The sequence below is a fragment of the Caloenas nicobarica genome, chromosome 7 (genome assembly GCF_036013445.1).
Source record: "Caloenas nicobarica isolate bCalNic1 chromosome 7, bCalNic1.hap1, whole genome shotgun sequence".
NCBI classification, from domain to species: domain Eukaryota; kingdom Metazoa; phylum Chordata; class Aves; order Columbiformes; family Columbidae; genus Caloenas; species Caloenas nicobarica.
Genome location: NC_088251.1, coordinates 3420973 through 3446633, shown reverse-complemented (window position 1 = coordinate 3446633; position 25661 = coordinate 3420973). Strand labels below are relative to the sequence as shown.

Here is a 25661-nt window from a genome sequence, read left to right as displayed (position 1 = left end):
TTCATAAGAAAAGTGCTTTTTCTATATGTTTCTTCTGTTAAATACATACATGTCAAAAATGTGAAATAATTACATGAGTTAAGATGATATATATGATATAGACTGGTTTTATTTATATTTGTCCCATATATGATAGTTCAGTCTAAAATCACTGAATAACACATCTTTGTTCACTGGGAGTTTGGGGAAATTTTTTGTTTTCTTTGCTGTCATTGTTAGTTTTCTGTTCTTCCTTCATGGTTGAAACAGGTGACAAGTGATTGATCACTTCCTGCAGAATATCCTTACTTTCACTAGGAGGAAGATTGCTAAAATAATACTGAGGTACCAGCTGCACAAACCTGGTGAGGAAATAAGACAAAACAGCATTATTTTTCTAATTGAATTCTGAAATGCTTGAATAGCTGTTTCCAGGCTTGTGCAAAAGACACCAGCGAAATGCTGATACATACAGCTACAAAGTTGTATTTCAACTCAAAACAAAAAATCTCTGCAAGATGTAGTAGCAGTTTGTGCTTTCAGTAACCTTGCACTTAACGTGCTCAGTCTACACTTGAGGTGATTGTCATTCAGTTCTCAATGCTGCAGATTGCATTAAATAGTATTTTTTTCTGGATTAGAACATATTTTTGGTTCAATAAAAATATGAAAGAGCTCTCTTATAAACATTGAAAATAGAAAAGATAGGAGAGTGAAATGGATATTCTCGGTGCAAAGAGATTTTTGCAGAAGAAACACTGTTCTCTTTTCTTGAATCTATAAACAGTTGATATGGGGTGATTGAGCTGCTGGGTACATAAAACATACCAAGAAAAAGGTTTGCTGGAAAATAGCTTTTCAGGGAACAAACAAATTTCCAGCTGGATTAATCTATGAGTGCACTGCTGTGTTAACTCTTGATTTTTTTTTTCCCCTGTATATTTTACCTTACAAGAACTTTTGCTACTTGTAGGGTGTTTTTTTAAAGGATTAATTGATAACAATTACAGTGGCAGACACTGAGATTTACTTCAGTACCTGAACATGTTAAAAAATACAAAAGGCTGACTTAAATGATGTTTAATTTTGCATGAAGAGAGTAGTAAGGATGTGAGATCACAGTTCTTCCCTTTTTTAATAGTTCTGAGCTCTAATTCAGTGAATGTCCTGAATGAAAATGAAGACATCAAGCAAAGCTACATGCAGTGACACAACAATACTGGCAACAAAGAAATAAAATCTATTTCATGTATGTTCACTCACGAATATAAAAAGTGTGAAAACCAACAATTTCTTCACCCTTCCAGTGATGCCAACTCCTCTTGTTTGACTAGGTATGAAGATTGTCTTTTTAACTCCTATTTTACTCTTTTTTTTTTTTTTTAATTTTTAAATTTTTTTTTGGTAAACCAATATCCTTACCTAGAGTGAATCAGTTATGCTTGGAATATTTTCTCAGCAGAACCAGAAGATAGCTATTTTAATGACAGAGTTGAAGGAGATGAGAAGATGGCGAGGGTTGGGTTCTCCAAGCATTGCTCTCAGTGTACACACACCTCCTACATTGTCTGTGACTTAAGTTACGCTTTTGTGGTAGACCTATGAGTAAGAAACAGTTTCATCATTGTTAACTTACAGCTCGGGTGATATCTCAGAAACGACTCTGATGGAATTGTCTTCCGATATGCTAAACTCGTGGAATAAAACCCACTCAGGAATCCTTCTGGTGTTAGAATATGATGAGAAGGGATGAAGCTGGGCCACTTGTCTGTGTGTTAACATTAAATAGTTACCTGAGCCATCTACATCACGAGCAATCTAAAAAAAATGCGAAGAGTTATCCATTACTTAATTGAATGTGTAATACAAGATGCATAGATCAGTGTTAGCCTATTCTGTTAAAACCGGGAGTTAAACTTGTATTCAGATACTTTCAGCTGGAGAGCTTAAACCTTTTCCCAAATTTCCACAGGAAAGCTAGGGACTGGTTGCTATGAAATGAGGCTTAGAGTTAAAGAAAATGTGGATCTGTATATTTGAAAGGAAATTGTCTGGAGCAAATGAGGGCAGGCTGATACAGTAAGTATCTGAGCTTGGCTTTGGAGGGTCTGTGTGAAAACACATGTATTCTTAAAGAATTCTAAGACTTTAAAATGCAATGCGTGGCTGGGCACTTGTGTAGTTTAGAGGGTCGTTCTTGTGTTTAGTTGGAGCATACTGATGTGAAGGAAAACATGTTTTCAAATGAGGATAAATTAATCTTTCTTGTTTAAGTTTACAGTTACAGTTAGCGTGCCTCATTTGGTTGAAGAAAGCTGTGTGCTATGTATACCTAAACATACACAACAAGTCAATTCTCTGTTACCAGGATATTTTCACAAAAACATCTTCAAAAAGGAAATAATGCCAGACAGAATATTACAAGTTAAAAGAGATTTTGAGGTAAAAGAGTTCTCTGGGTGAAAGGCATATTGACAATTTTCCTCTCACAGTGAAATGTGTGGACTTGGTGCTGTGATAGCTGAACCCCAGAGAGAAGATGGGAATGGGCAGAAGTGTTTGTCTGATGCACTGTGGAAAAATGGCTTTTATCCTTTCTGACGATCAAAAGATTTCACTACCTAACTTAAGTTCTCTGGAAGCATTCTGTGTAAGTTAACAATGCAGTAAGACGAAACCACAATATTTTTCCTTACGTGCATAAAGTAACCAGATAAGAGAGATTTCTTAATGCTTTGTATATTTTCTTTTGATCCAAAGTCCGGTTCTGAAATGGGAAGTTCAATACGCTTCATAATCTCTACTAGTTCGGCTCTGATTATTTCTGCCATCCTCAGTGCAGACCAGCTTAGAAAATAATCACGACACCATTTCTCATTACTGTCGTCTGTGGAGGAAAAAAACGTATTTTGACTTAAAGAAAAGTCTTACTGATAGGTACTGTCCACAGGTACTGCTCTCTAAAATGCTCTCTGGCTCGTGCAATAGATACAAAAAGCATTTTGGGCTGACTAACTGTGTCAGAGCGGCCCGAAATTCTGATAACAAGAGCTATTTGGACAACTTAGTCTCATTGATCTTGCTTGTAAAGTGAGTGGGCAATACTTGATACCGTTACTTAATTTAATGGAATTTTAACTATATTTTTCTGAATAAAAATCTTCAAAATTCCCTAATTGTATTTGAAACTACTGCTTTTTTTACAGACCAATGAGTAACAATTGTTTTTTCAGGCTTTCGGGATTCAGGCCAGGATATGGAACTGAAATCACATTTGTAATGCTGGTGATGATCCTGCATGCTGGTAAAGAGCAGGTTCTCTTGGACCCTTCCAGCATTCAGCATGACCGAATGTGAAACAATCTTACTCTCCTGGCCTCAGTTTTCACTTGGTATATGCAAATCTGTCACGTCAGTGTCTAAGTACTGGACCCAGGCTAAACGAAGCAGAGTTTGAGCACAGGAGAATGCTGTGAAGAGCTGCTGTCTGGTGTGCAGTCCCCTGCTTTTATTTAGTTTCTTGTAAATGTGAACCTTACTACTTTCAATTTTTTCCCTTCAACTTGCCTTTTAGTTGACAGCTGTCACAAAACCACCAGAATTGTTAGGCTGCTGGGGGAATCAAGTCCCTCCTCAACTGTGTTTATGTCATTTCGCATCTTAAACCCGGACTACATGCTCTTACAGGAGGAACCATCTTTCTGGTTTTGTACAACGTCACTTCAAATGACAATCGTAATAGTGCTTGTTGTATCCTTGTTGGATGAGGTATGCTGTCCTGGGTCACCTTCAATTAATAAACTAAAACTAATATTTGTAATAGCTACTATCTTGGGTTTCTAGTCTCTCTGCAAATTTCAGAAAAAATCTTTCAGAAAAGGTTTATGAACTAAATGCCAACAATGTTCATTTATTCTGGTTTTTTTTTCCAAATTGGTTACAACGTGCCTCATTTGGTCCAGTATATGTACACTTACTTTGGCTTGTGGGGTTTGCACTGGCTTCCTTGAAGGCATTGAAGACATTGATAAGAGTCAAGTGATCTCCTGCGGGGTGTGAGAATTTTCGCCAGCGAGTAAGAGCAATCTCTTCTGTTCCAGGAGGTGCGTGTAAGAAGCAATTAGGAGCTTAGAAAAAAATCAAGTCAGCAGTTATTAAGGCACGTAGGTGCATGCAGAAATAGTAACTCCACTGAGATTTTTGGTTTTTTTCCTTTCTCAGTTCCCTTTAACCTTCAGTGTTCGATTGCTGTTGAAGAACTGAATATATTGCATTGACTAAGGTTTTATTTATATGGATGTTCTTTCAATCTCTTGTTAATTTGTGCAGTAAACACAAGAGAAAGTGAGCAGCTTTCTCTTACACTGATGCCAAAAATGCTTCATAATGGCATGATCCAATTTATCTAGAATCCCAGCATATGGTTTCTTTAATATAGAAAGAAATCTATGGATATAATGCCTTAATTTGCTCCTGTACTAGGGTTATGCCATAAAACCAGTAGCATCGTGCTGTATGGTTAGGAGGCTGCTGTGGAGAGAAGTGAGACAGCTGAATGTTGCTGAAGTCAGCGTCATTGTCTAACACTGAGACCTGACAGAATCCAGCCCTGTGCTGCACTCTCTGGTGAGATCCTGAGAAGTTATTGTCATTATTTGCTATCTGAACTTCTTCTGGAGTCACCCTCTTCTCACTTATCCTGAAATCTTTGATTCTGTGCATCTTTGATGTATTAATATTTCAATAGCAGCTTGCACAGAATCAATAGGTTTTAAATATCTGGGGTTTATGCATTGGTTTGAAAGCTCTGTCACATCAAATGAAAGAAGTTCTATAGTTATTATAGTAACCTTCTCATATAAATGTTCTTGCTTCAGATTTGATGTGTCCAGTGTTTGGTGCCAGCTGTTTGTCTCATAGTGCCGTGTAGGAGCAGAGGGATCCATCAGGACAGAATGGTACGGAGACTTAAGGTTATGTTAGTTTTATAAAATATTTAAAGTGGAGAAAAATGAACACAAAGTAATTATTTGTAGGTCAACAGTTCAATATTGTTAGTAATTAGAACTTCCCCTAATTCGCTGCTTGGTTCTGTGACGAATGTATATGAATATGAGACAAGAAGGTTCATTTAGAAGGGATGTTCTGTGTACACTTGCTGACAAAAGGCTGGAAGTTAATGGGGCATCTGAAGCATGGAATTGGAGTGCTCCTTATGAATTCATTACTTGTGTTTCATTGCATGCTTAAAGTAAAGACTTAAGCAGCCGAGGATATTAATTTACTTGAAAAAAGCAGGATGCGAATAACAAAAGTTTGCCTTTGGGTTGCCCTTGTGAATAGACTTTGGAAGTGTCTAGATGGATTTGGCAGGTGGCATGAGCTGTGCAGTAAGACATTATTTATGAGTACCTGTTACCATGGCCGCAATGGTGAGCATCTCATCAACGCACTCAAATTCGCATGAAGCCAGAATTGACTTTGACAGTTGTGGATCGAGGGGAAATTCTGACATAATAATTCCAAATTCAGAAAGGTTTCCGTCGTTATCCAGGGCTGCTAGATAATCGAGATCTTCCAAAGCCTGCATCAGGCTTTCAGGAGCTAAAAAAAGGAAAGATAATTCAAATTCTTGAGAGTGGCTACATATAAATGAATGCCTGAATTCTATATTTCCTATGTGAAAATGATAAGTCAGTTTCTATCATTTGACAACTGGTAAGAAGAATAAGTAATAAATGAGATGAACGGAAGGCTGAGAGCATTCTGAAGGCAGAAAATAAGAGATAACAATTATAGGGCTGCAAATAACTGATCTTTTTTCTCTCAGAGCAGTTTTTGTCAAAAGTCAAGACACAGCGGGTGCTGAATAGTGTATTGCAGCCAGGCTACGGCAAAAACTCCATGTGCTGTTGGCAGTCCTCAGGTGATTTTTGTGTTCGTGTTTGTTCTTTTTAAGGCAGGGTGTTCAGCTTTGAGGGGTGTTGGGAGATACACAACAGCTCTAGGAAAGAGGATTATAACATGTCTGAAAGGACAGGATTAAGCAAATCAGTGCTTAAAATGAGAACTTGAGAAGGTCTGTAGGAAATCTGCTGTTGATGAAAGTATCTCCCTTTGGCAAAATAAACATAGAAGAGTTTTATGTGCAACCATGGTGGCTACAGTTCTGAGGCCAGAGAGGGTGAACCTGAGAGCTGAGTAGAACTTGTCAAGCCTACACTCCAAAAAGTAGTTGCTAGAGCATGAAAGACATTGGTGGAGATTGGGGAACTCTTGAAGTGTGAAGGCTCTTTCCTCATAGCTCTTTTCAAACATAAAGTTCTATTCCAGATCTTATTGTAATGGTCAATATCTTTTATGAGTGCCAGATAATTTAAATTCATAACTGCTCTCCCAGCATTGCAGCAACTTTCTCCTTATTTCACGTCAATGAACTGCTTGATATTTTCTCTCTGTTTTATTGATAATGACTTAAATTCTGGTCCCATTGAAGTTGGTGGCAAAAATTCCACTACAGCAGGACTTGGCCTCATCCCCAGCCAAGCATACCCAGCAGTGGGAAACTGATGACTGCACTCTCAATTTTCCAGACTTCTGTAGGCTGCTGTCAGTTTGCAGATTAATGTTGAAAAAAATCTCTAAATTTAAAAAACCAAACATCAAGCACACACACCCTCCTGTCCCCCCACATAACAAAACCAACAACAAAAACCACAGCTACCTACACAGGCAGGGTGTGTATATGTTCTTGTATCTTAATTATTAGATGACTAAAAATAATTTCTTTCTGGAATTTGTTATGAACAGGAACTTATCTTTGACAGGCTACTTCTGCATCATGAAGACTAAAAACCAAGAAAGCCTGAAGGAGCTGGTAGGTCACATTTAGCCGTAACACCCCACTTGAGGCACCCTGCCTTCCTGCAAGAAAATCATTGAGTTTGGGTTTTTACTTCATTGGCAGTGAACTGTTACTTTATTGCCAGCACTCTGTAATTAACTAGTTATAATGAAGTAAAGAAAAAAGTAAAATGGGAAGCAACCAAATACTTGTTTCTAACTCTGTTACTAATGTCTGAAGGGAAAAATAGTTTGTTAATTCCCTTTACATGAACTTTTACAGAACTTCTCCACCATGTAAATCTGGTAGTGTTGTGCCTTCCCTTAATTTCAAAACGCTAGTGGTTTTCAGAGAAATTCTCTCAGGAGCCTCTGAATTCCAGTCAAAACTGTGGACATTTCATTTCAGTATTGGAGTTCATATCTCTGCCTGTACAACATGAAAGCTTTCTGTCTAGAGAGAACATTCATAGTCAGATATAGGAGGTTTAATGGGGTAAAAGAGGAGCTTTTGCAAAAGCTGAAGTGTCTGAGAAGAAAATACTTAGGATGTTTAAAGAATTAAAAGTAACAGCTGATGAAGAATAAGAGTCAGTGACAGGAAATAAATATCAGTGATTGAAAATACTGGGAGAGTAAAGTGCTCTTTCAAACATAGAGTACTTACTAGGAAATCATGGAAAGCTAATTTCCAGAAATCAACAAAGTAGTTTGTGCTAGAACTTAGAAAATTTATGGTTATATGGCAGCCAATTTCAATCCCCTGATAGCATCAGTAATTTGCATTTTTATGCCCTAGAGTTAGTTGCCTTGAGATTTATAAGCACAAATTACTTCTCTATTTTGCCATGAGCCAAAAAAAAAAAAAAAAAAAGACTCCTGGAGTTTTATTGTGTTAGAAAGGACAAGATAGTAAATGTAGATTAAGCAGATGAAGGAACAGTAAAAAAAAAAAAAAAAGTGCTTTCAGGTATGGGTTTGCATTTTGAGATACAAACTCAATCAATAAAAATATCAAATGCTCACTTGAGAGTTCTTTATGGTACGGTTCATATTTAAATAAAAACTATGATAAAACAAAAGTAGTGTAAATGTTTAGATATTTTCTTTAAAGAATGGAAATCTCCGTTGTCTTATAACGATTTCAAGCAAGTGTCATTATTTTTAGGGCTGCTTGGCAACCCTGCTGACTGCTGCCATCAAGGCAAACCCCAAGGCTTTGTGATTCAGCTGCTGCTTGCGCGGGAGCAAAGTTAAAAAGAAGCTCTCAAGATGTGTCCTGTGCTTTCAACAAGAAAATGTCACATCCCTGGAAGTTAAAAAGGTATTTCCTTATGTGATATCTTCTTTCCCTTACCTGTTCTTTGGCTGCTTAAGGCTGGGTTGCTCTGGACTTGTCTGACCAGTTTTATATAAATAAGATCCTACTCTTGATCATACTTAGGCTTAGTAAAGCAAATATGTAGCTAAATGTTATTGGTAGTGCTGAAATAATTTATCTGAGGGTTTCGAGTTGATTTAAGATTATATTCTTTGGTTTTTGTGACTGACATGAACAGAGTAAATTATGTTTCTAAAGGTGGCTGCGCCTTTAATCTTTTCAGTGTCACATCTTAGGAGGCTGAAATTGAAGCGCTTACTGTGTGGTAAAATAAATACAAAAGTATTGTTGCATAAGGAAGCAACTGGTTTAGCTATTTGCCAAAAGTTTTGTGATAAGTGAATATTAGGAATGAAACATAAATGTCATTATTATTAAATCATCCATTTAACTGCCATATCATGCTTATCACAAGTCTTGTGTTCTGGTCTCCTGCTCTGTGAAAATTTTGACTATGTAAAATACCTGCTTTTTGATAGAACTTTTCATTCCATAGGAATAACTGTCATAAAGTTAAGGCTGAAATGAATGTCAGGGGAAGGCACATTGTCTTTAAAGAGCTGATTCACTGCCTGGCAAATCACAAGTTTTTCCAGCTTCTGTTAGGATGAACGACATGAAGAACTGCCAAAGTAATTACTGTGGGGAGAACAGTTCTGGGGAATGGGGTTTTCTGTTACTGTTTTTTAACGTTGTTCCATGGATAGCAAACTGAAGATAAGGAGAAATCTAGTGCCAGGTTTTCTGCAAATTACACAAAGATTTTTATTCTGCAAGGACAAGCTTCTGTGTGCAGGTTTTATCTGGATTCTCTTTTTTCTCCCTATAGCTTCTGATTTTTTTTTTGAGTTTGCCATGCTCCAATGCCGCCAATTCTATAACTATTATTCTGAAATTATAGTTATAATTGATCATTTAAAATTAGTTCTCCAAACTCATACTTTGCAGTCCTTCCATTTCCTCTTACGCTGCTTCTTCACCCCTCCAGGCTGGCTGGTAATGGACCAGATTGTGCTTTTGTGTCAGCAGGGACGGCCAGGACACAGCCTGACCTGCATTTTCCCAACATGAACCTCCCAAGTTCCAGCCACACACCAGGGGTAGCACTGACCGTTCAGTGAAGCTGGTTTTCTATCTGTGTTGTGTCACCCTCAAAGCACACACATGACTGTGCAACATATCTGCAAAGATTATAATGTAAAGAATATTATAGAATGGCATAAAAAGCTTTTAATCACTTTGGTTTCCTTTGTTATTCTGTAGTTAGTGACATGAGAGTAGTTCAGCTTTCACAGTACGAGGCTACGCCTTCCCATTGTTAGGATGCTCTTTGTGATAGCCTGGTCTATATGGCACATTGGGTTTCTGTCTTGGACAGTCTGTAATGAAAAAATACACAGATTTTGTTTCTGAAACAACTCTTGTTATTATGGATATCGTGGAAATATATTCTCAGTGGGGTTTTCATGGCGTAGCTCTCCGATGTCATGGTACCTGTGACCATCAACAAATATCTTAATCTGAAAATTGTTTACGGTAGTTCTGCGTGAATGCAGAACCTGCAAACTGCTTTCACCTTGATTTCTTAGAGAAAATATACACGCCTTCATCTTTATACTGATCTACGTAGTTTAAATAAGGATTTTCCAGTGATTGACAAAAACACATAATGTTGCTGCAATCCAAGGGAAAGGAGTTCTTTTGTCCAATTATGTAACACAGTAAAGATCTAGCTGATTAACTGATAAAAATGTAAAGACATCCCTACTATAGTGGCACAGGAATTCAAATAATGCACTTCAGAACTGCAGTGCCAAATACGTTTTCATATGGCTCGTGAATTCTAAAAAGGGTAACAAGTCTGCTGCATTTGCTCATCTTGATTATCGTGTGAATTAAATGCAGCAGCTGTAAGCCTGACATGTTTGTTGCTTTCATAATGCAGTAATGAGTCAGAGTTAATCCACGCTTTTATTTTTCCTCAAAGAGCAGCAGAAAAAAACCCCAACTTGTGCACATTGTTGAGCAGAAATAAAATGTTTTACTGATGTAATTTTTGGGTTTTTTACTTATCTGCTGTAAGTTCTCTACTATATGTACAGGGAACAGACCATGAAGTGCTTGTCTTTGAAATCTTGCTATAAATTTCAGTGGGCTTTTAATCTGTTTGTTCACCAGTTCATGCCCATACATTGCTCTGTCATCTCTCATTATTTTGTTGAGGAGAAATTTGCCTTGGGTTGAAAAAAAATAAAACCCAAAGCCTCCGTCTGTTGCAATTGCAAAGAAAACTTGCGAATGTGAGCTGAACAGGAACGGCGTGTAGGAAAGCCTGTGGCACATGTGGCACGTGGGAGATGCTGCCGTGTGTTTATTCCCTTTAATCGAAGGGAAATGGAGTCCAAGGAGATGAAGAGACACAGAAGCCAAAGCCAGGCCAAGCTGTGCTGGGGAGAAACAGAAAGGCTCTTTGGGGTTTAGTGTCTGTGTGCTCTGAACAGCACTTCATTTGGCCAGGTCACATGGAACATGCGGAATTACTGCTGTGTCTTTCTGTTTGCTCCTTTGTGGGGGTTTTTGGGATCCAGTTGATCTTTTGCCACGTTGGGTTGAGGGCGGGCGAATTGTTTTGTGTACATTGTTAGCAGATGAGAATAATCACCATCCCTGGGAGGGCTTAACAGGCATGGAGATGAGGTTCTCAGGGACATGGGATAGTGCAGGGGTGGCTAACGGCTGAACTCTGTGAGCTTGAGGGTCTCTTCCAACCTAAATGATTCTATGATTCTGTTATGCCCAGGAGCTTCCTTAGGGTTTGAAAAGCCACACTGCTTGTTTTGTGAGCTTTGTTGCTCATCTTTATCACTTAGGTTGTGAATCTTATCTCAGAGACCTCTCCTCCTCTTCCTCAGCCTTCTTCATCACTTCAGCTTACAGAAGGTTTATGCAGCTGAACTGACTGCAGCGAAGACAATTAAGCCTTTTTGAAAAGCTAAAATCTCCTGCTTAAGAGAGGATGTTTTCCATCTCCGATAGCTTTCCTCTTTGCCTCCTTCGCAGTGCTGCTCTGCAGTCCGACATCCAGAAAGGCGTAACATCTATTTGATCTTATGACCAGTAGTCAAAAAGCTTCAGGGCCCCCCTTTAGCTGGGTACCAGAGGTATCTGGATTTTCCATCAAGGACTTCAAGGGCTTCCCTGCTGCTGCTGGAAGATGTTGTGCAGCTTTACCCACTGGAGAGCTCTGTGGCATTGAGTGTGATTCTACGATTCTATGTACTTGCCAAGTACAGATTAATTCAAGATATTAAGAGAGTGCACGGCAGGCTGGGGCTGTCTCCGCACAGAATGAGAAAACTTGGGCTTTCACAGGCCGAGATCATTGACTCAAAGCTCTCAGGAGGATGAAGGGCCCAAAATAGAGTTTTATGTGCTTGAAAGCTTGACATCTGTTTTGAGTTCTGTCAGTTGGTCTAATAAAATAACTGACTCCTCTTCCACATTTGCTTACTTCAGTATTCCTGTTTCTTTCAGGCAAATGTATTTCACGCTCTCTGTATTGTCTGTGTGAGCTTTATAGTCGTCTCTGGAGAACTGCGGTAGGGAGATTACATTTTAGTAGGAAAGAGGTTTGTTGCCTGCTCAGAAGTGGCAAAAAGGAAGCCCCAAGGCAAAGAAAGCTGACGTGTGATCTATCTGAGGATAAAGGAGGAGTTTTACTAGACAATTAAAGCAATGTTTCAAATGTTTAATTACATGGGGCCTTAATATGGGAAGGAGACCAGGAAATTGTGCAGACTTTCTCATCTCCTTTCAGTGGACCCCCTACAGTGTTAGTGGGTTTTTTGCATTGTTCAAACAGTTTGTCTAACACTCCTCACACTGTTTCAGTAATTCCTCAAACCTTTCAATACACAGACCTCGGACTTTTGATCTCTTTAGCAAAAACTTTTTCATATTTGATGCCCGTCCAAATAAAGCTGATGCATTCATCAAATGCCTTTACAATTTTGTACACGAGCCAGATGCTCTCTTCAGCTGCATTATCTCAAAAATCCAGACAAATCTTCGAATTCTTACATCTCTGAAATCCTTAAGTGCCTCTAGCATTTAATTCTTTCTGAATACCAAATGTCTCCATTGTGCCTTTAAATCCAAAAATACTGAATGCTTTTCCGAATGTAACTTTACTAATTCATTCTACAGTTCAAGAACAACTTTCTTCATATCCAGTAAAAGCACTAAGACATTACAGACTAATATTTTTTTTTTTTTGGTAAATGTTTTATAAATCTGAGTGGAAGCCAACTGTTTCCCATATCCATTTTCCATGAAAGGTTCTTAAATTCAACTCAGGAGTAACACTCACAAGGCTGAAATACTCTGATTCTCATCAGTCTTGAGTTAGTTACCACTCAGACTAGTGAAGGTTTTTCACATTTCTTTAGGCATGTTTCTGCTGAACAGGCAGACAAGGGAAAAGTAGAATAAATCCTCCTTAAAATTTCCACTTACAATTTATCACAACATCCAACAGTGGGAATTAAACTCTTTATTACTAATCACTTAATTGTGGTGCACAACACATAGACAAGCAATTGTTCTAATTTTGTGTTTGTGTGTGAGGAAAAGGAGGATAATATAAGAATTCTTCCTATTTGCACTGGAAAATTATCATAAATTAAACTAGTGATAGGTCACATGTGAAATCAGTGCTATTTCCCTCACTTTAACTGGCTCCAAGTCAACAGCAGAATTTGCAGTGGTATTTGAGTTTTGTGGTAGCTCAATACACAGGAGAATATCATTCTTTAGAAAAAGCCCTAAAATACGGAGTCATAAAAATTAAAAAAAAAGCCCAGCAGCCACTGTCTTCACACTCTTACCTCAAAATTCAAAGTATTCCCTGTCTAGTAATGAAAGTTTATTCCTGTTTATTTTATAAATAATATTGTTCTTAAGAAACAGCTTATTGTAAATTTGAAGTGGGAGATGCTGGAGGATATGAAGAAAGCTGATTTCCTCCAAATATATTGCCTAGGTAAGAGCAGTAGTTTATTTGGGCTGTAAACTTTTGATTAAAGGAATATATTTTGTTAGATATCAACACAATGCCTTGTACAATGGGGCACAAATTTTCTTTGTGGGTTCTGGGAAAATAATATGGAACCTAGATGAGAAGATGTTTGGAATATTGATTTTTTTTTATTAGTATTCTTTTTATTTTTTTTCATTCCAATTCCATTCAGATACTTTATGGCCTCTTTCAGAGCAAACAGTTCATACGTGGTACCATTTTTCTAAGTGCAACTGTTGCATTGTGAACTGTCCTTGCAGGCAAGTGGTAAAAGCAGTGGCAATATTATTACAAGTACTTCAATAAAAAACAGCACTGCGAATAACAGGTCGAAATTAATCTTTAAATAACTGCCAAAATAATAATAGAATTATGGAAAATGGGTGCATCATCATTACCTGGCGTGCTTATGAAGTCACAGTGTCCTAAGCCTGCTATATCCATCCTCTTGAGGAACAGAACCATGCTGGTGAGGTTTGATTCCTGTATTTTGGCTGGTAGATGTGGTTTCATCACTTTCTGTGTAAATTCTTCAGGATACAAGCAGAAAAGTTTTCCTGGAAGAGATTTCAAGAAAATTACTTTTTTCTTTTGCCCTTTTTTTTTTTTTTTGCATTGCCACATGGATTCTATTAATAATTTGTGCTAATGGATTTAAATTTTGAGCTAATAATTCTACCTGTTGAAGACATGCCCAGAATTTGTTTATGCATCTCTGCTTGACTTTGGCTGATAGGCTGCGTTATAACAGAGTCTGCTCTGATTCTAGGATTGTACACCTTTAAATGAAAGAGATATTAAGCATCAGATAAGTGAAGACTACAAAAATATTAATGGTCTGTATTGAATTTTTGTCTAGGTCATTTTGCAGAAAGTACAGTAGCAGTTTCATTTCTTTTTATACCATGTATTTCACCAGCTTGGAAATGAGAGCAGTCAGCACTTTGATAAATTGACAGACACGTTTTGCAATAACTCTGTAAGTATACTCTGAGATAAGTGTCTTTTTCTGAAGAAATGTACCTTACTAAAGCACAAAATGTATATTTATGGTATCATCAAGAAAAGCATCAAAAAGATTATTTCTCTCTTCCAATGGCAGAATACCAACATTGTCTAATAACTTTTTTTCCATAACTCCAGATTTTTGTCTTAATACTGAAATCTGTCAGTTCAGTACAGGAGACAAGGACTATATCAAAGATGGAACACGCCTTGCTTTCTTTTTTCTTAGTTGTACTTTTTTGATGAAACTGAGGAGCTGATTCATTCACTGTTCTGACTACCAGATGATGTCCATAAGCTTCTGTAGTAAAATACATGGCAAGAGATATAATATCTGGGTAAGGCAACTTTTTGGTCATGTCATCTGAATCGATTTTGTCTACTATATGCAGGGTTTTAATAAAAAAGATAAAATCTGCTTCAGTGCAGGGGACAAATTTATTTTTCTCTGGGTAAATTTGTGATACATCCCAACAACAAAAGTTGCATGGGATTTTGTTCTGCACAAAACTTTGCCTTTTCCCTCTATGTTCAGCTGACTTTCAGCCACAGTGATTGAATGTGATTTTGAACTGCTGAGGAATTAATATTAGAGGACTAAACTTCAGCTGTTAGGAAAAAATAATTGAATTAAAGTGTAAAAATTGTATAACCGATAGAGGTGATTTGATGGTTGTCTGGGCTGTGTTGAAACTGATTTGTGCCCATTGCTTCATCTTTCTGATTCACAGAAGTCTGGAAGCACTGAATTTTACTTTGGGCTTCAGATTACCGTGGAAGTAAGATTCATTTCCATCACACAGGATAACTGGAGTTTTAGAAATAAACTATGCATGGTCTAATTGAAAACTGCTTTTAGGCTTTTGTTTGTTTCACACAAAAGTGCATTTTTTTCTTGCCTTGAGGCTGAGTTAGTTTATAACGTTCATACAAGAACCTTTAAAAATGACAGTGTTAGACACAGTTTTTTGCAATGAAAATGAAAGGTGGTAGTAGCTCCCGAGCTTTTGCCTGAACTACTTTCAAGACTAATCAGGACTAATGTTCCCCAATCCAGACTTTTAGGAACACTTCAATTTTGCTGAGTCCATTCTGGATTATATAAAGAAACGGAATTATATTGTTTCTTTTGCCTCCTACTGGACTGTTTATTTTGAATAGTCAATCACGTAGGACAGTTACAAAGCCTGTAGTAGTACAGCTTTCCAATTCATGTAATGCCTTGTTCCTACATAGTCAGTGACTCTTTAGGACATCAATTTTGTATAAATGAAAGAAAGAAGAGGTATTTTTTGCAGCTGCACTAGTCCTTCCCAGGATGGTGTAGAAAACAAGACCTGAGGCCATACTTAGAATGAACTGTAGAAGTTCAAAGATTAATTTGATAAATGGTGGCATTTTGGGGTACTTGGGTGGAAGCTCGTATCCAGAAGAAGCACAAGCAGCTTTAAAAGGGGGTGGTGCCCAGCGCGAGCATCCCTGGCTGTTGTATGATCTGTGGCACTACGCTTATTACTTAATTATTAAACAAGGCATGAGATTAATCTACTAAACCAATTCGTCTGCCAAGAGGTAGCCAAGAACTGATTGTGTTTTGCACTATCTACAAGGTACTGAAGAGATAATTATGACTGATAGGCCAAAACTAAGGTGAGTTATAGTTTAAAAGGAAACGTCATTAGTTTGGTGCCCAAATGAGTGGCAGTTTCAGCTGGGAGTGTTAATCTGGTTTTAGAAACTTTAAATATTTTTTCTGGCTGAATTTAAGAAGTAATTGTGGGGGTTTTGCTTGGTTTTCACATGAGATATTCATGAAAGTTATTTAGATTTTGTCAATTTGAATGTTAGAAATATTACAGAGTCTGGCTTATGAAAGAATAGAAGAATATTTGATCCTCTAGAAACCATTTGCTTCAGTCTATTAGCTGTACATTTCCTTCTCCCCCACCCTGTAAAAAAGACTTACGCATAATTCATTTTTGGCATTCTGATTGTGGTTAACTTCACTAACCTTTCTGCTTTCAACACCAACATCAATGACAAAGGTTATGTTTTTAATCCAAATCAAAGATTCTCCAAAGCTTGTAGTGAGTAGCACTTTTCTTCTGTATTTTTTGCAGCATTTCTGTTTGTCTTGGTTTGGCTTAGGAATTAGGTCTTGTTTTGTGGGGTATAAAGGAACAGGGATGAGTTCTCCAAGGTCAGGGTTTAAATTAGACTGTTCCTGTCTGATCATTTGGTAAGCTTTTTCAATTTCCTGTAATCAGGAGAAAGATTGGGTTGGTTTTCCTCATGAGTATGAAAAACAAATATCAATATTTAATTTTAAAACAACTTTTTTATTCTAAAATTAATTTTAACTATGTATTAAACTATAACAACATTTAAATTTTACGCGATTAATAATTAAAGAGGAAAAGAGGGAACAGAACTATGTGTGAGAATTTACTGAATGCATCCGCAAACTATAGACCAGGGGAAAGCCGAGCTGTTTTTTGAAATATCTTTTTCTCTTCTGCAGTTTTCAAAATAATCTTCTCTGGCTTTAATCATATCCAAACCAGCCTCCAGGGGAAGACAGATGTGTAAAAATATAGTGAAGGAATAGCAAGGCTGAGAAATTATGAAGAGGTTACTAAACTTCATAAATATAGGACACGTAGGATACATCTACATCAGTGACTTAGTGCCCAAGAGTTTGGCGCAAATTTGTCATGTGTGTAGGGCTGGCAATGCTGTAGCAGCTACTCGGGTACCCCACTGGTGTGCCCAGAATGGTTTCTCATCTGCTGGAACCAAAGTTATTCACGTGGGGTGCCCTGAGTGACATTCCCTACTTTACCTTAATTATTATGTTTAAGAAGATATGAATATTATAAAGGTTTGGGTTTGGGTGTTTGTTTCTTTGTTTTTTTCCTAGTGATTAATAAACTCTGTGAAGACTTAATAAAGTCATAAAGTCAAAGAAATGTTCCTAAGCTGTGTTAATGGAATATCACCTTGAAAACAGTCCAGAAATTCAGAGGTCGAATATAAATTATAAAAGGTAGTTGTTGTTGTTTTAGTCTTTTTAAAATATATAAAATAGTTTTTGTTGTGAACAATTGATTTAAAGGTATACCAAAATCATCTGTAGACTTGTTCAGTTTGAAAGGGATTTTGTTGGGTTTTTAAAGCATTTTTATTCACAGACATTTTTCAAAATTGAAAAACTGGATTGAGTTTCTATTTGAGAGTGCCACTACATTCATAGTACTTCTAGGTTGAACGTATTCTGTAAAAATTCTTATAAAGATATGACAGTGACATCTAATAGCAAGGCTGGCACCAAGACAACACATAAATCTCAATTTTCTTAGTTTATTCATACTTTTGTTCAGTTTAAAAGACAGTTGAGTGTTGGGGAACGGTGAGCCCTTAGTAACAGGAAACTTTGAATCCCAGTTAAACAAGAATGCATGGGATGGGAACTATGTGGTAACAGTTCATGAGTGTTTTGTTCATCGTCAGAGAGAGAACTAAGTAATCTCTTCTTGGCAAAAAATAAATTATTATTTTAGTGTTGTGTAGGACTTGCACATAAAAAAAATTAAGCAGAAATAAAACTTTGCTTTCAGTCCTTGGAAACAGAAAAAAATATGTTTTTCTTGTCTAACATTACTTATTGTAAATGTGGGAACTGATATACAGAGAAATTAATTCATTTGTCATTTGTAAAATCTGTGTCTATAAAGTTTACAGCTGATTATTGGCAGTATTAAGAGCTTCCTAACCATCCTCCTTTTTACAGTGAAAAGCGATAGTACCTGGGTGCTCTGTGGTGATTTCTCTTTGCATGTGAAAAGTCCTTATGTCCTGGAGCTATGAAGGTGAGTTTATTGTTCTAAAGCAGATTTAATAATACAAAGTGGAAGGTTGAAGATGATTATCAGGAAATTAATAATAATAATTTTTAAAATATTGAAGTCTTAAAATGTTTATTTGATGGGAGATTGCTTTGACAGCTATAAAGTATGTGAATTTTTTCTGAGAAGGTCATGATGGTGCAGTCCTAGCAGTAGTGAATTTAGGGCATCTCTGCTGTCTTTGGGGCTTCAAAAGTGCCTCTATTTCCAACGGCCAGGCCCCTACAGATTCCTGGATTCTCTGCAGCACCTCCGGAGTGATATTTGCCTCCTGCTGTTGTGTGCACAAATGGCTGGGGAGTTGGCAGCCACAAAGGAGAATGCCAGTGGAAAAACCTTGTAAGCAGATTTAAGATAAAAACATTCAGGTGAAGTTGAACATTTGTGCAAACTGGACATGTGCCCATTCCAGCAATACAGGGGTAACACGAAATGTGGTCTACCCGGTGCCTCTCTTTAAGCCTACAGAAAATCTGATAGTTCCTTGTATTAGTTTATGCGATATATACACAATACAGCATTATGTATACCATAACTTATTTGTAGGAAAATCCTGAATTGATAAAACCTGTTGGCAATGTCCAGTGTCTTAGATACAGGCAACAAGGTATTTATAGGCCATATAAAAACACAGATACAAATTGTTTACTGATTAAAATCAGAAATACTGGAATCAGTTAATGACTTACTTGTTCACATGCCAGAAAGATCACAATGTCACCCTTCTCTTTTGTGTGGTGGATCTCAAAGAGCAGTCTCAGTGCAGACGAAAAGTGATCTTTGTGAACGCCACAAGAGTACACGACCTCTGAGCGGTGTTTGTTTTCCACCTTGAGGAGGGGGACGCTGCCGTAATAATTCTGCAGTTTACTGGACATGTGAGGCGCAGTGAGTATGACCAGCCTCAGTTCTGGTCTTGATATCAAGACGTTTTTAAGAAGGCCAAGTAACGCATCTGTTGCAACAGTTCTTTCATGCACATCATCCAAGACGATAACACCGTAAGAGTTCAGAAGAGGAGCAGACATCATTTCCCTTTGGAGCATATCATCTGTGCAGTATCTGCAAAATACAGTCAGAATGTTCTTGGAATATTCAGATTTGATGTAAGAAATTAATTCAGGATCTTGGGGACAGCTTGGCTCTTTCTGTTCTAACAAGAAAGACTGGATAAGAAAACAGAGTTTATTTTGTAGACAGTATCACAGCCTCAGCTACATGTTTAAATCTTTAAGTAGCTAGAAACTCAATGCAATTCAATGACACTAGAAGGTGCTATGGTTGAAAGGATACTCTAGGCAAAAGAAGAAATACTTCTGCCCTAAAATCATAACTTTTATTGCTTTTCATCTTCCAAACTATCTAAGCATATTGCATGCCATAACCAATTCTTGAGGAACTAATACTTTCACATGAGGAAAAGAAGGTGCACACACACACTTGAGGCAGTGCCAGAACCAAAATGAGAGATTAATTCATATTGTAACACCCTCCTCACTTTTATCCCTATTATTCCTGCAACTGAAAAGTTTTTAAAAGGATATTATTTTTGCTGTGTTGCTCAGCAGGACTTTGAATCTTCTTGAACCGGGTTTCGATGTGTGACGAGATAGGATTAATGTCCCTTTCATGTCAGGAGCAGCTGCAGGAAGATGTGCTGCAGGATGAGTGTTACGTAGTTCTCCATGAAAGACAAAGCACATGCACAAGGAAGAGCAGTTGAACATGCTTTTCGGAAGCGGTGAGTATTCTCTTCTCCACTGGGAATCAGCGGGACCTCACATGGCTGGGAAAAGGCTTATGCTCTGGATTTTATAGTTTGTTCCTGCCATATTAAGGAACCAGAGAAAATAACTCTCCTAACTCTGAGACAGGCTCAAAATCTAAATCACTGTGTTGCTACTGTCACCTGCCTATGTTTAATACATTAAGTTCATTTCTTCTCTCTTAAAAATCCTCCTAAGTGCTTTTTTCTCTTGTTACTGAATATACCCTTTTCTAGCCATGATTTTTGATTGCTTTTAAATTCCAGCTTTAGTTTGTGGTAGATTATCCCATGTTCTCTTACGGTTATGAACACTCCTGTGCCAAAAAACTGAGAAAGAAAAAGCGGAATGGAGGTTACTGAGGTGCTTAATGGAGTTTTGCACAGATAGTAACCTTGCTCATTCAAATCTCTCCTACAATTTAGAACAGAATACATCCTTCAAGCCTTTTACAGCTTATGGATTAGTCGGAAAATCTCCAATATCTGCATTTTAAAATGTTATACGAACATTTATAAAGCATTGTTGGAGTTTTTTGTTGTTGTTTTTGTGGCGTGTGCGGTTGTGGGGGTTGGTTGGTGGGGTTTTTGTTTGTTTTGTGTGTTTTGGTTTGGTTTTATTGTTTTGTTTTCACACTGTATGCAAAAATCTTTTGCAACTATAGCACCGTTCCCCCCCAGCTGTCAGGTTATCTGTCCTGAGCACATTAGTGGAGCGGTGCAATGAAGAGCCTAAGGACTGGAGCATTAAACTTTTACACTTGCAAAGAACTTTAAGCTACATCTTAGTTTGAAAGGCATTAAAACCCAAACACACAAACCTCAGGATGGTTTCTGTTGTACAGCAGCTTTCAAATGGGACAAAATACCCCACTTCGTGGCCGATGTTGACATCCATTTCATCAGCTACGCGCAGCGCCAGCCACACCGCTGTCTGCTTGTGCACCTGGGTGCAGACGACTACGCCGTGTCGATAGTGGTCAGAAAGGCAATACTCTGCACACCACTGAGGAATCTGTAAGTAAATAAGAGAACAGATATCTTTGGTATTTAACACATTTGGCAGAGGCTGTAATGGAAAAGAAGGAGGCGGTGGGGAAGAACTAAATCAACCTGAGCACCTGGTGCTTACTGTCTGCTTGGCTCCTGCTGGATGAGCTGCACCTGACACAGACATCATCTGCCTCAATAAATGTCAAAACCCTGAATCTCCCAAACAGTCAGGAGTTGGAGTGACATGGGCTAGAAGGTTTATCTGGCGACTTCTCAACTGGACTCAGATTAGTTTGAATGTATTGCAGAAGGGACAGAATTGGCCTCCAGGGAGCAGGTGACACTGACAGAATCATTTTTATGCACCTGCTGATTGATCCAGCAATGTTAGTGCAGATGTTGGCAGGGGCTTCTCAGCGGCTCAGGGGTAAAGCTGCCCGTGCTATATCACATTCAAGTGCTTGACATGAGAAACATGTTCTAGGAAGAAGAGGATTCCAAACTGACAAATGCCAGAGTTAAATAGATGTAATTTCAGATTAATTTCTCTAAACAAAGCTAAGTGAAATTGAACTGTGCAGTAGCTCTCTAATTTATACATTTACAGTAGAAAATCAACACTAGAAAGTCATGTGTTACTGTACTGAGAAAGTAAAATTACGTTATAAATATTATTTTACTGAAAGTATTAGGTATCAAATTCTTTACTTAATCAACATTTACAAACAAAGTGCATCAGCCACATGTCATTATTTCTGTATAGTTATTTATGTTTCTAAACATGTTTGAAAAACAGCCAGCAATGTGTTACATCTTATTAAACTTGTTTAAGAACAATTTAAAAAGCTAACATTTCTTAGCAAGTAGTTTATTATTATACTAAGTTTGTTTTTTATAAATTACAGTCATAAAAACAGGTGAAGACTTTGCACTCCAGAAAAATATTACAGGCACCAGATGAGTGTGTATCTATTTATAGGAACACAGGAATTTTCAGTTAGAAATATGATGTCTCTAGTTCGATATGTGATCTCTAGCAGTGTCCAGCATAAAGTCTCTGGCAGGTACGAGACGCCCTGCAACAGTAATTATCCTACAGCTTACCTGCAGGAAAGTTTTCTCCTGATCTGTCATAAACAATCGTGTTTTGGCTTGAAAATTCTTCCCTGCTTCCTGTGGTAGCAGACTGAGGTTATTATATATTATTACGACAGAATTTGATAGTCCTGGTGGATATTTATGTGTTTAGAGTCAACTGAGATGTTGGCTTCGGTGATGTCTTGTAACATGAGCTCTGTAAAGTAATTGTGTATTCTTGGAAAAAGCATTTGCTCTTGGCTGAAGTGAGAGAAGGACCATTACTTCTTCCTGAGAAACACCACTACTGATTTCAATCCCTCATTCCCTGAGAACTTTTTTCACCTTCTCTTATGACCTGCCTGCAAACCCACTGTATTTCTTTCCCAGTATAGCACTAATCAGAACTGAAATACGCTTTCCAAGTAAGAATATGCATTGAATAGGCATTGCAGAGTTTACCTTTTCCACTGGGTGTTCATTGTGATGACGGACAGAAAGAGGATAAAATGACAAGCTCAGTCAATATTAGGAAGGAGGCAATAAAATTCTCAATAGGAATAAAATAGTGATCAGCCAAATGTAGATGGAATAATTATTGATAAAATACTAGATCAACTTGAAATAAGTCCTAAAGTATTTTACACTTAGGGTTGACCTCTCTGAAGACAGTGGAAATACACCTGTTATTTCATTAGGGAAGGATTTTAGCTGAAATATTCTGATAAGTAGGTTTGAAGGTATATAGTTGACAGGTTTTCAGGTTGAAGTGTGATGTTTTGGTATACAAAGAAAAAATACAGTTATACTGATAGAAGAATATTTTATACCGAATTTTTCTGAAGTTATATGTATTTTTGTTTCTGAATTTTAAACTGTTGTAGTTAATGCGTATCCTCTTCATTCAGTGTTCAGAAAGGACCTGATATTTTTAAAATTAGCATTTAGTATGTGAAAAGTTGTAGTTTGAGGGTTTTATTAGTTGTTTATTACACTGTGTCAGACAATCACAGTCTGAACGTTATTCTCCAGTACTCAGTTTACCCTGAAGCCCAAAAGGCATCATCAACTACATAAAAATGGCTTGTAATGGATGAATGTAAAGTAAACATCAAGTGTTTGTGAATATTTGAAGAAAGGTATTTCAATGTATACTTATACATATATTTTAAATCTATATTTGACTGCATTAATCTTTTTTATGTCACTTTCCCTCTCTGGCCCTAATAACTCAGATTACAATAGATGCTGCACATCTGTTTCTGCACTGAGAATTGCTAAACTCACTGCAGCTCTGAACTGCAGTTATTTTATTGCAATACTATACAGTGCTCAGCACAGAAACAGCCCACTGTTAACTGCAGCCAGGTACAAGTACAATCTACGTCTGGATATTGATGTGCTTAATATAAATAAAGGGCAAGAGCAGTGAATAGTAAATTGATGGCAAAAAGTTTCTTCTCTTTTAAAAATAAGTAATATTAGTAAAATAGTAATAGTAACTCTGAAAAGTGTACAATATTGAATGTTCTAGAAATAATTAAAAAGCCCACCAAGTATGTTGTACTGACCTGAGAGCTCTTGCCAGTCTTAGCATCTCCTGACAAAATCACAATTTGGTTATGAAGGAGACTTTCCATAAAAGTACATTTCTCATTCCATACTGGAAGTTCTTCTCTTTCTTTCATAAGTTTATAGTAACGGGAAGAGTAAGGCAAGCCATCGAAAGGATTAAGCTCTAAATCTCCACATATTAGTATTTCCTCTTCGTCACCGTCACTGCAGTCAAGTAATTCTGAAAAGTGGTGGATCTCTGGAGAAAAGGTTAGAAATTCCATTTTTCTTACATATATTGTTCCCAGCAAAAGCACATGAGTAATGGGAGGAGCTCTTGGTACCGATCGATCACTCAGGCCCCCTAAACCTGAGGAAATCCATTTCTGCTTGCGTCAGGATTAGTATTTCCCAGCTCTTTGGTTTAGAAGTTCAGTCCCGGGCTCCAGCTGCCTTCTTTGTGGTCTCTTTGCCACACTTCAGGTGTGAGCCACAAGAAAATATGTTTAAAAAATGATCCAAACACTTCAAAATAGCAGCGGTTAAAGCACAAGATGTTAAACAGAAGCTGAGTAGCTTATTTTAGTCGCACGTTAAAGCCAGACCATGGGCACCAGCCGATGTGTTTGCTCAGGCTCTTTGCTGCTGCTCAGCCGGGCTGGAGAATAATTGGGAAAGAACATCCTGAGCCTGAGCTTTGCGGCTCCAGCTGCTGTGAATAGGAGCTATGGGGCGGTTGCTGTGATTGCAGGGATGGTCATGAGGCTGCTAATCCTGGCACAACGGGCTCGGCCCCTGGGTGCAGCAAAACCAGCGCGGGGGCTGCGAGCGGGTGCTCAACGGGAGGGAACTGCTGCCCCAAAGTGTCAGACGGGAAGGGCCAGTGGGTTTTTTGCGCGTTCTTTGTAATGTTTTAGAAAGCCAAGGTGGTAAAGTGCCTTTTTGCGTAGTCTGTGTATTAACTCGAAAATCTTGCAAGGCTTTAATGGCTTTTGCTGCAATTAAAAACCTGAAATATACCGAACGTATTAAAAACAGCAGATGCCAATTCTGATCCTTCAAGGGTGCCAGAAGTGGCCTTGAAACATGGGGGAAGAACAAATTACTGACATAAAGTAACTCCAAGTCTTAAGACTCAAAAGTAGCAAAATAGTCTCCTAATCTTGTCTGATCTGTACTGAAACACAAATATTAAGTAACATTTTTTTATTTTAGTTCCAGAGGCAAGTCTTCTGTTAACAATGATACTGATAATGCGTTGATGAACAAACCATGAGCACAATGCTTGTGTGCCTTTTCTATATTAAGCTTTTTCTGTACTAATATCATAAAAGTTATTGCTTTTTCTTACAAATTTTCCTCGTGTCATAGCTGTTGGTTACAATGTAATTAATGCATTCTCTGATGACAGCAGCATAGAAAACCAGAAAAGAGATGCAGGAGAAAATCTTTTGTTCAGCAGTCTGAATATCTCAATCCAAATGAGATCAGTCTAATTAGACACTGCTCACAGAACACGCTGATTATTGGTGCTTAGAGTGGCTGGCAGCAATGACTGACAAACCGCCCGCTTTGAGGGCCAAAACCAAATATGATCTTCTGGAAGAGCATCTCTGAAAGGCAAAAGGATTGATCTGTTTGTCTACTATCTGGCGTCACAGTACTGCAAAATAGGCTTTGGACTAACCATGAGTGGGATGTACTTGATATCTATGAAGGTGACAGGGTGACATATCGTGATTTCTATGATGACGACACTGAATTATGTCACATTCAGGTGAACTTGAAAGTTAATTTTCCTGTGACCTTAGTGGATCCCTTGGTGTCTACTGTTTTATCTGATTTTCTGTTGCATCCTTCTTATTTATTGTTGCAAACTCACTGCCATTGGGATCTCTGTCTCTCTGGGATGTGGTTGAAATCACTCAGTAAGGCATATGAGGGGACCGACAGTGCTATCCTACAAACATGGGTTTTTGTGAAATCCAGCTTAAAATGACATGAAGCAAACAGGTGAATTGCTATTATCCTGCATTTTGTTTGTTTTTCACGTGCTTAGCAGCACTCGCAGTATGTGCTCTC

The 25661-nt window shown here is 37.8% G+C and overlaps 1 protein-coding gene across 1 annotated transcript; it reads right to left on the bottom strand.

Moving 5' to 3' along the window:
• Positions 1 to 129: 129 nt before the first annotated feature.
• DHX32 (DEAH-box helicase 32 (putative)) lies at positions 130 to 23863 on the bottom strand. The gene is made up of 11 exons (XM_065638789.1): positions 23597 to 23863; positions 20777 to 20970; positions 18880 to 19252; positions 16297 to 16542; positions 13960 to 14059; positions 13679 to 13837; positions 5392 to 5583; positions 3957 to 4106; positions 2676 to 2866; positions 1616 to 1797; positions 130 to 341 (listed from the first exon to the last, which is right to left on the bottom strand). The coding sequence occupies exons 1-11, from the start codon at positions 23861 to 23863 to the stop codon at positions 149 to 151; spliced, it is 2247 nt and encodes a 748-aa protein (XP_065494861.1). The 3' UTR covers positions 130 to 148.
• Between the last annotated feature and the right edge of the window lie 1798 nt (positions 23864 to 25661).

What these genes read in the sequence shown, in the direction of transcription:
- DHX32 (XM_065638789.1), bottom strand. Translation starts at nt 23,863, where the DNA reads ATGGAATTTCTAACCTTTTCTCCAGAGATCCACCACTTTTCAGAATTA. An exon ending in ACAACAGAAACCATCCTGAG is followed by an intron (nt 19,253 to 20,776) that starts GTTTGTGTGTTT and finishes TGTATTTTGCAG; the next exon opens with ATACTGCACAGATGATATGC. An exon ending in TCTGAGATATCACCCGAGCT is followed by an intron (nt 342 to 1,615) that starts GTAAGTTAACAA and finishes TTTCCTCACCAG; the next exon opens with GTTTGTGCAGCTGGTACCTC.